Source organism: Beta vulgaris, chromosome 7 (assembly GCF_026745355.1).
Source record: "Beta vulgaris subsp. vulgaris cultivar EL10 chromosome 7, EL10.2, whole genome shotgun sequence".
Taxonomy (NCBI): Eukaryota; Viridiplantae; Streptophyta; class Magnoliopsida; order Caryophyllales; family Amaranthaceae; genus Beta; species Beta vulgaris.
In genome coordinates, this window is record NC_079208.1 from 50,948,750 (window position 1) to 50,959,519 (window position 10,770).

At 37.9% G+C, this 10,770-nt stretch overlaps 1 protein-coding gene across 1 annotated transcript; it reads left to right on the forward strand.

Annotated features, from left to right (window-relative positions):
- Positions 1-415: 415 nt before the first annotated feature.
- LOC104899648 (exocyst complex component EXO84B) lies at positions 416-10,487 on the forward strand. Its single transcript, XM_010686878.3, has 7 exons — positions 416-1,121; positions 2,560-2,657; positions 3,578-4,631; positions 7,389-7,892; positions 9,190-9,378; positions 9,669-9,805; positions 9,996-10,487. Exons 1-7 carry the CDS (start codon positions 969-971, stop codon positions 10,156-10,158), a joined length of 2,298 nt encoding a protein of 765 aa, XP_010685180.2. The 5' UTR covers positions 416-968; the 3' UTR covers positions 10,159-10,487.
- The last annotated feature ends 283 nt before the right edge of the window (positions 10,488-10,770 follow it).

Sequence of the window (10,770 nt, forward strand, 5' to 3'; positions counted from 1 at the left end):
TTTGGGCCCGTCCTCCTGCTGGGTTTGTTAAATTAAATTTTGATGGTTCCAAACTTCGGAACGGGCAGTCTTCCTTTGGGTTTGTCATCAGAGATGAGGCTGGTGAGATTATCTCTGCGGGTGCCCAGTCTCTTGGTTCTTCGATTTCGATTCTTCAAGCGGAAGCCTGGGGTTTGCAAGCGGGTGTTCGAGCGGCTGTTGGGCTTGGAGTCAAGGATATTAGCATTGAGGGTGACAATCTTGTGGTTATCAATTCCATTAAAAAGTCCTAGTCAGTTCCGTGGGAGATTGCGAATCTTATTTCTGACATCTCAGTTGATTTACGGGAGTTCTCTTGCTTCAGGATTTTCCACATCTTCAGGGAGGCTAACAGGGCGGCGGATCTTATGGCTTCCTGGGGACATCAGCATAGCTCTTTAGTTTTTTATTCTCCCCCATTTGATATTGATTTTTCTCTTATCATCCGCAAGGATGTTTTAAGCTGGCCCCCGGACTAAAGGAGCCTATCTAAATTTTCCTTTCCTTATCAAAAAAAAAAAAAAAAATTAAGTAACAACCCAACCAAGAAGATAAAGAATGTCTCAAAGGCCAAAAAAAAGTAAACAAATTCATGAATTCATAATTTCATAATTTCATAATCTCTTGTTCTCAATCAGTTAACCCAACCGGCCAACCCACCTTCTCTAACGCTGATCTGTCCTTCACTACCAAACAACCAAACTCCACATTCCCGTTTTAGAGAGAGAAACTTCTCCAACTTTCTAGAGAGAGAAAGCTTCCCCACTTTCACCGTTCGTCTAACGTCTACTCTTTTCTTCGCTCTCTCAACTCCTTTCTCTCTCTTCAACTTCTTCTTCTTCTGCGCAGATCAATCATCATCGTTTTCTCTCTCCTCAAAACCCTAATTTCTGAAGAATTTCACCTTACTTTGATCGATCAGATCTGAAGGAAGCTTTAAAGCTATTTTAATGGCGGCGGTGAAAGTGCCGAGGTCAAGAGGCCATTCTGGTGCTCCGGCAAAGGAGAATTTACCGAAGCTTGAAGAAAGTTTAAACGCTTTTCGTAATGATAGGTTTGATCCTCAGTCGTATGTTCAGTCCAAATGTTCTCTCAATGAGAAGGTATTCTTTAATTACGCGATTAATTTCGTTTTCGCCTTAGCTAATTTGAATTTCTACTACTTAATTCGTGTAATTTTTGAGTTTTATTTCGAAAAATTTGAATTGCCGAATTCAAGATGATGAAATGCTGGTTAGATCAATAGGTTTGAATTTCTGGCGAAGGTAAATGTAGGAGAAATTGATATAGCAGTAATTAAGTTGATGAGGATATGTTTTCGGTATCAAATTTAAGGAACTATCTTGATGTAAATCAGGTGTATACTAGAAACCGATGTAGTTCTATTTTTGGAATTTTTACTACACAACAAAGTGAGGAGTATTATTTTGGCATATGTGATTATGGTGTTCTTGCTATATAAGACAAGTTCACAGCATTTATACTGGTTAATTTGGAATGGGATATGTATCTAAAGTAAGGTGATTGATATATCAATTGAGGATAAAAGCAGAAGGAATTAGGAGTAACTGCTAACTTTTTACTATAAAATGCTACAAAAGATATTTTCAACACTACTGAATGAGTTGTTTTACTGGAATGATCATTATGCTTTTGTCTGGAAATCACTGTAGTAGTGTAGTATATTGGTGAAAATTATTTTAGGCGGAGTTGTATTTCACCAAAATTGTCATTAGTTTCACTCTTGTAGCCTGAAGGATGCAATTTGACCAAATCGATTGAGAAATATAAGTTTTTTTTTTTTTTTTTTTTTGAGGCACCCCTCCCTTAAAAAACATAGGAGTTATTGGTTTGGTTTCCTTTTTATGGACTTCTCAAGACACAGCTAGCTTGAATTCACAAGAAGTAATGGACAAGGATTTTGGTTAGCTAGAATTATAAGTTATTTAGAAAGGCATCTATCTGATCTGGTTTGTTCACTATTATGGTTTACCTAATTTGTAGAACCCTGGCAAAGTAAGACCCAAAATAGTCGAAACGTTGCATGCAAATGGTATACTTTTGGGCTAGTTTAACAAAACTAGGTCGGGAATTGCGTTCGTCTACGCACCTTTGTACTGCGAATTGGATTACATTGGTTTTGATTGTTAACAATATCTGATGAGTTCCTTGTATGAGCATGGGAAGGTATATGTTAAAGCAATTAGCATTTTGTACACCGGGTGTAGAATATATTTATTGTTGGACTAGTTATGGATCACTTTTAGATCAAAATGGGTAAAAAGTGTAGATTTTCACCTTAAATGGGTTACTTCTATATGGAAGTGACTCATTTAGGACAAATAGTTACCCCTTGACTAGTACTTTTTTTACCTTAAAGGATATTCACTTTTATATGAGTGACCCATTTAAGGCAAAAAATTACTCCTATAGTACAATAAATTACTGCGCACCCGTTTCATACAAGATATATCTACCCGGTCACTTTGGGTTCTATACAATCATGAGAGCTGATAACCCAAATTTGTGCTTTGAACACAGGAAATAAAGCACTTGTGCTCATATTTGATGGATCTAAAGAAGGCGTCTGCGGAAGAAATGCGGAGAAGTGTTTACGCTAACTATACAGCCTTTATACGGTGAGGACTGTATTAATGTGCAGTTGTTTGCTGTAATTTTTATTATACACTTCTCTCCAACATGGTCTGAAGTGTTTGTTGCTAACCCAGCAGATCACATAAATCTAATTTTAGTTGGCTAACCAATTATCAAATCAGCTATTTTCCTTTAGCGCAACAATAAGAGAAATATCTCCTCCTGTGCTGCCTCTTCTTTTTCGCCGACTCTTAGTTCTTTGTTTTGTGCTCTATTCCTCTTTGTAATTTCTCAGTGTAACTACAATTATTTATCTCCATTGTGTTCTGTAGTTGTATAGCCTTGATCGCATGTGAGTTCTTCTGGTTTGCGTGCTGTGGTGGCCAAACACTGCCATCCTATATCTCCTCTCCTCTAAGAGGAAAAGGGGGGGGGGGGGGGTTGAGCCTTATAGGAACGGGAAAGGAACATAAGACTCGATAGTTTGGAATCTTTGAGTTTTAAAAAAATGATATGCTTTGTGTTCGAATGGTCTATTATTAAAATGCTTGATCAGATTTCTTGTATCACCCTCTCTCTTTATTAGATGGATTTTAGACATGGGAACCTAGTTTCTAAATCTACCATTCCCTGAATAATGACTGGAAAAATTGAACATTGTCCAACTGGTGACATGAATTTTTCTGATATGGATATCTGTTCAACTATGTTATATTGTACATCGAATGGAATCTCTTTTGAAGATGTAAGCAGTCTCACACTCTGTACTAAGTAGACCTGTGTTCGGATGTGCAAATAGAGAAGTTTTCTATATGGAATTTTTTGGCTTTTAGATATGAGCATGACATGCAAAGTAATACGACTTCATCATTTATAGCTTAAATATGTCTCTGATGTGAAACTACTGAGACTTGAAATTTCCAGTTTGTCCTAGCATATTAACAGTTGAGGCGTTATAATGCAGTACATCGAAAGAAATATCAGATCTGGAAGGGGAGCTTCTTTCCATCCGAAACCTTCTAACCACTCAAGCAACTCTTATACATGGGCTAGCAGAAGGAGTCCGCTTAGAATCATCAACAACTACTTCTGAGGGGTCTGTTATGAATGGTACAAGTAACAGTGAAGAAAGGGAACCTTCAGACCTGGAAAAATGGTTGGTTGAATTCCCTGATCACCTTGATGTGCTGTTAGCTGAAAGAAGAGTGGATGAAGCTTTGACAGCTCTCAATGAAGGAGAACGTGTAGCCTCTGAGGCTAAGGAAACAAAAACACTCAGTTCAGATGTGATCATGTCACTTGAAATTGCTATTAAAGAACGGAGGCAGAAATTGGCTGATCAGCTAGCTGAAGCTGCTTGCCAGCCTACAACTCGTGGAACTGAGCTTCGTGCTTCCATATTAGCTCTTAAAAGACTTGGTGACGGACCCCGCGCTCACACTTTGCTTCTCAGTGCACATTTACAACGATACCAGTATAACATGCAAAGTATCCGTCCATCCAGTAGCTCATATGGAGGAGCCTACACAGCTGCTCTTTCTCAGCTGGTCTTTTCTGCCATTGCTCAGGCAGCCAGTGATTCTTTGACCATCTTTGGTAGTGAACCAGCCTACACTTCCGAGTTGGTAACATGGGCTACGCAGCAAATTGAAGCATTTGCTCACCTTGTGAAAAGGCATGCATTAGCTTCATCAGCAGCTGCAGGAGGTCTAAGAGCAGCTGCTGAGTGTGTTCAGATAGCTTTAGGGCATTGTTCGTTATTGGAAGATCGTGGTCTTTCACTTTGTCCAACACTAGTGAAACTCTTTAGGCCTAGTGTTGAACAAGCAGTGGATGCCAATTTCAAAAGGATTGAGGAGAGTACTGCTGCCTTAGCTGCTGCTGATGATTGGATTTTGACATATCCATCTAGTGTGGCACGTCAATCTGGGAGGCCTTCGAGCACATCAGTTGCTAGCATAGTAGGGTACCAGTACAAGCTTACAAGTAGTGCTCATCGGCTCATCTTGATGGTCCAGGTGAGTGATTTCTGCTGCATTAAATAATGTCAGTACTTTAGCTTTTCTACTTCTCTTGTCTCTACCTCAGCAATGGGAAGCTGGAGCCTTCATGTGGAGTCTCCTATGAATTTCATATTCATCCTCTGGTTTCTCATGTTACCTATGATTGAAGAAAACTTAAGGAGTGTCTTTCTTCACACAAAGTTGCTGCTGTAGGATTGCACTCTGATTCTTAAATTTAGGTTGTGTAATCATGTTTAGTGACAACAAATGGAGAGGGTTCAGGGAATTGTAGAAATAGGGAAATGCAGAAAGGTTTCCCGAATACCAGAAAAGGGGAAGCATTAATATTTTTAAATAATATTTTCACAGAATATTATCATTATGAATTCTGTTTCTTCTAGAAGAAGATACTAACTCAGAACTTAAAACCAAAAATTGGAACAGACAAAATATGGAATTGGGGAGTGTGAAGTGTAAATTGTGTAGGGAAGAGCCCCTCCAATTTTTCACCCGACTTATTTCCGCTTCTGCGCTCTCTTCTTCTTTTGGTGGCTGTCACTTTTTCCCCTTCCCCTGCTGTGGTGAGAAGAATACACCAGCCACTTGTCCATCCTGCGACTCCCAGCCTATCAATGACAAGACTTAACAACATGACTATCTCCAGCATCCAGAAAATTCTATAACTCACGTGCCTCCCTTGTCAAAAAGTTGTGTCAATGTATAGATCCCAAGGATCTGATATTAAACCTTACATTCTGAAAACAGAATTGGAGAGAGGAATGATTTGAAAATAATAGGCTGTCCATGAAAAAAAAAACTCAGTTCCTTGCATTCCACCAGTACTTTCTAGAACTTGATGTCTTTCCAGTACCAAAATGTTTCAGTTTGTTATCATCTACTTCCTCTGTTCTTCAAAGAATGCAACATTTGAATAATAACCACTATTCATACACCAACCTTATTCCATATTCTCTCACAAATGTATAAGAAAATATATAGTCAAGTGGATCTTATTTGATTTGTCTTAATGTATACTTTCATAATATTAACTTTTTGTACTTTTTTCTTTTACAAATTAAGGATCAAAGTATTGCATTGGATATCGTGTACTATGCAAATGTTGAATCTTTTAAAGAACACAGAAAGTATCATGTAAATAGGCATTGAGTTTTAGATTGTGTCCGCATGCCATCCAGTTTTAAAAAGGTGCAACTACATTGACATTAAACATATCCAAGCCATTTCTTGTTAATTTGCTGGGAGACATTTGTAATATGTATAAATATCATTTGGTTATTTGCTATGGCTGACCCAGAAACCATTTTTGGGAAGTTAGCTGTCCTGATTTATCTAATGTTCTATAGTGCGGAGATAAATGATAATATTGATTGCTGGAAGATTTAGATTTGCAATACGGGTCAACACGTTATATTACATAAAGAACAGCTGGGAGAATTCCATCAACGTTTTTTAGGTGCAAAAGTTACAAATTAAATTTCTGAAGCATTTCCTTTTCCATGCCCTGCCCTCCTAGGCTTTTGCTTTTGGTAAACTTTTACTATCTTCGTCTTTTTTCATTGGGACATTTGCTTTTACACATGGACCAAGGTAGAGAGTAAGAGAATTAAAGATAAAAAGTGAAAAAGGTAGAGAGACGAAGGGTAATATTAAGATAGAACCTACCAGTATAAGGAAAAAGGTCAAATGCTATGTTACTCCGACACCTTCATCTACCTCAAAAACCGGGTGTCGTGTCGTGTCCGACATGACACTTCACTTGGATACTTCATTTTTAACTAAAAACTTGTCTTTTTTCTACAAAATAGCCGAGTCGGACACTTGGACACCTGTATCCGAGTAGACACTCAATCCGTGTCTGAGCAACATAGGTCAAATGTACCAAATAAATAAAAAATTACCCCTAAATGCCAAAATGTCCCAATTAAAAGAAAAAACTTGTGGAATACTTTTGTGCTCTCTATCAATAAAACCCACTATTAAGAGGACAGTCCTGATCAGATTTTCTCTGCATGAGGTGAGAAATCATGGACCTTATTAATTGTGGCATTTGACTGGGTATGACTGTAAACAGAGTCCTTGTGACATCCACTAGCTCTCCCTAATAGCAATTAGCAGGTTCATTCTGAACCACGTGTGCAAAGAACTTCTCTTTTACACTTATGGCACCATTCAGCTCTTGGATTTTCTTCAATTCATCTCAGCTGCTGCTGTAACACTTTCTGCATGCCCACATATCCTATTTAAAACTCGACCATATCTTTTTGTTTGGTGAGGAACATGTTATTATCTTCAGAGTCTTCTCAGTGTCCTTCCAAATCCTCTCGGCTCTCGTACTAGTCCAGTAGGGAAAGGTTCTCTCATCGGGCTACATTCACTTCATTTATGTAAGAAACTGCCTCATGAAGTTCTGAACACAGCTCTCATAGACTCATACTACCTCCATGAGTGAAGAGCCCAACCCCTTGAAAATGCTGGAATTCTAGAACCCAATGGTACAAGATCCAGATGCGAACTTGTGCTATTTAGTGTAATAAAATAGATAATGAAGAGTGTTTTTTAAAGGAATATCAGTGTCAGTAAAGCCACCATCGGTGATTATTCCACTTTCCAGTGTGTCTTGATCGGGATATGTAGTGCGTTGTTATTGTTGTCATGTTGTATATTACTTCTCTGTTAGCTGTCATAAGATTTTTTCGTTGTTAACATTAGATATCTTAGCCTCAAACACCTCTAAATTGCTACGCTTTGCAGGACTTCTTTGAGGATGTGGGACCACTGCAGAGTATGCAGTTAGGAAGTAAGACATTAGAAGGTGTTTATCAGGTTTTTAACTCATATGTTAACATGCTCATAAAAGCATTGCCAAACTCCCTAGAAGAAGAAGCTAATTTTGAGGGAGCTGGAAATAAAATTGTTAGAATGGCTGAGAATGAAGCCCAGCAAATTGCATTACTGGCAAATGCATCATTGTTGGCCGATGAGCTACTTCCTCGTGCAGCCATGAAATTTTCTCAATCTGATTATGATGATGCTCGTAGAAGAACTTCGGATAGACAAAACCGCCATCCTGAACTCAGAGAATGGAAGAGGAGACTAGTAAGTTCAGTTGATAGGCTCAAAAATAGTTTCTGTCAGCACCATGCTCTGGACCTTATCTTTACAGAAGAGGGTGAGAGCAATCTTTCCGCTGATATGTACTTAAGTATGGATGCAAGTGCGGAGGATATTGATTGGTTTCCTTCGCCAATATTCCGGGTATGTTCATAATTAACTGTTATCTTATTGCATTGACTATGGTTAGTATTTTTGTATATTTAACACAGCTCTGAATCTGCCTGCAAGTTTCATTTTATTTCTCCATTTCCAACGTCACTGCTTGGGACTGCATGTTTGATATTTTGCTTTGTGTCAACTGTCAAGTATTCTAGTGGCCACGTGTCATTATTTGTTAGACACTGGATACATATTTCTTGTTCCATCTTACAAAACACCTTTATCTAACTGTTAGTGTTCGCAATAAAGGGGCTGTGTATAATTTTAGCATCTATTCCCCTTTAGCTTTAAATTTAAATCGATGGTTTTTGGCTCAAACCCGCACCTGTTTGAGTATGAGAGCCCCATACCTTAGAGGCTTGGAGGGTGGGTCCTCTTCCCATCTTTTCATAAAAACAGTTGAACGGAATACCAAGTAAGGGTTTGGTTTATTTCAAACCTATAGTTGATTCCAGAATTTATTGAACCAAACGCCTTCTAATATATGTATTTCTAATGTTACAGTCCTTTTTAGCCAAATTCTTTCCATTACAATTGAGTTGGATGTTCAAATTGTTTTTGAACTTCTCTTCCCAAGAACAACATATAATAGATAGTAATTGTGGTTTGTGGGACAACGGCAACAATTACACAAAACTATTGCGTTGATTATATATATGATTATCTTTGTTGGTACGATAAAGAACATTTGTGCAATCCTGAGGTTATTACAGGGTTCATAGACTCTCAGCAATTATAGTTCATGTGGATTAGTATGTTGGGTAACTTGTGGATCATGTTCTGTTTAGTCAATTATTGTTAACATAGCTCCTTTCTTTCTTTTTTGTCTCTTTTCTTGTTACTTCAGACGTGATTCATTTGGAAGTATTCTTATCGAGGCTTATGCTTCTGTCATAACATTTTTACATTTCTTATGAAGCCTGAATATGTGTAAATAATTTCATACAATTGCATTGTAAGTTGTCAATTAACATTTCCCCTTTGTGTCTTATCTGCCTTGTTTTTGGTTCATGGTGTGAGTTATCTTCTGCTCGCTCTAGCTCAGAAATCAAGCTTATACCTGTTGAGCATCAGAAAATGGTGTTGAGTCACTGTGAGTTTGTGATATCACATGGCGGATAATTGATAGTTCATAGGTCCATAGGCCAAAATGATTTTTGGACAGTATTTTGGCAAATTTGGATGGCATTTATTGAGCTTTGCCTACTTACAGTGATGTGGAAGTGTTTAATAAGAGCTCGACCTGTTTTCTTACCCTGATTTAAATGGTTTTTTTTAGGAACTTTTCTTCAAACTCAATACTATGGCTAGTATTGCGGCGGAGATGTTTGCGGGCAAAGAAAGATTTGCAACTCTGCTGTTGATGAAACTGACAGAGACTGTCATCTTATGGTTGTCTCAAGACCAGAGCTTCTGGGATGATATTGAGGATGGTCCTAAGCCTTTAGGCCCTCTTTCCCTACAACAGGTACAAAGATCCAACTTTGAAGTTTCTTCTTCCCTTCAACAATGTGTGGTTTAGCCATTTTAAACTTTTAAGCCATCTGCAAAAATACTAGTACCACCGTAGTCATAATATTGTTGTGCTGCCTTTCTCTGATTTAATGTTTGTCTTGGGACCAAGAGTAGTTTGTAGTTTTCCGCTTGCCTCTTTCTTGCCTGTTACAAAGTTTGTTTTTTGTCTTCTCTCATGCTTTGTACAGCTTTTATCCATTTAGATTGCTTGTTAACTAATAGTAAGCACATCAAACATTGCAGCTCTACTTGGATATGAAATTTGTCATCTGCTTTGCTTCTCAAGGTCGCTATCTGTCACGTAATTTAGTCCGAGTCATCAATGAGATCATATCTAAAGCATTAGCAGCATTTCAAGCAACAGGCAGAGATCCATATAGGTAAGTTCTGTTTCTGATAACTTGCTTTATAATTTGATAGATCTCCGTCATTTTGTCTTCCCCTCGACCAGTTAAATTATGGCATCCTTTTCTGGGTTCCCAATGTAGAACTTTGGATTCTGTCAGCAGCTGGGATTGTAGATCTGTTCTAATTAATTGATTTAGATCTATTTTGACTTGTTATGTTCAGTGTACTACCTGAAGACAATTGGTTTAATGACATATGTCAAGATGCAATTGAGACACTTAGTGGGAGGCCGAGAGAGATCAATGGAGATCGCGATGCGAATAGCCCAACTGCTTCTGTCTCTGCTCAGTCAGTTTCGTCATTCAGATCTCATGGGAGTTCTTAGCAGCAGTATGTTGCTCATTTGTACATTAGACTGGAAATGGAAGCCTCCAAAATTTGCCACCAGATCTTTGTTCATAGTAAATGATTGAAAATAATAATCCTTCTTTTTGTCCCTCCGTTTACCTTAATTTTTATTCAATCTTTTCGCATTATTTCGGTGCATGACTCGTAATTTTGTAGATCAATACACCACAGATCAATACACCACAAAAGCTTCAGGATAGAAATTCTGTGACATCTGGAAACAAGTTTGTAATTACATGCACTTCGATTATGTAATCTAGTGCTATTCTTTGAGTGCATTTTTTAAGAGCCAAAAATTGAAAGGCAGATCTCATTTGTGTCCTGTGCTATTAGTGTACACTGTACAGTTGCATGTCTTTTATCAAGATTGACCATCTTCAGCACCAACCACGGGCCCAAGTGTAAATTTTGCCGTAACTACCAATGTACCATAGCCAGAAGTTCTGACCTGCAACCATTTTCCCTATAATTCTGTCACCTTTTATCCAATTCTTATACTTCTTCCATAACATAAAGAATGCAATAATTGAATATTTTATACCTTACAAATAATATCTGATTGTTGCATTTTTTCTGTAACTGAGGAAGT

Coding starts and splice junctions, on each gene's coding strand:
- LOC104899648 (XM_010686878.3), top strand. CDS start 969: ATGGCGGCGGTGAAAGTGCCGAGGTCAAGAGGCCATTCTGGTGCTCCG. Junction 1,122..2,559: donor AATGTTCTCTCAATGAGAAG/GTATTCTTTAAT, acceptor CTTTGAACACAG/GAAATAAAGCACTTGTGCTC. Junction 2,658..3,577: donor AACTATACAGCCTTTATACG/GTGAGGACTGTA, acceptor GTTATAATGCAG/TACATCGAAAGAAATATCAG.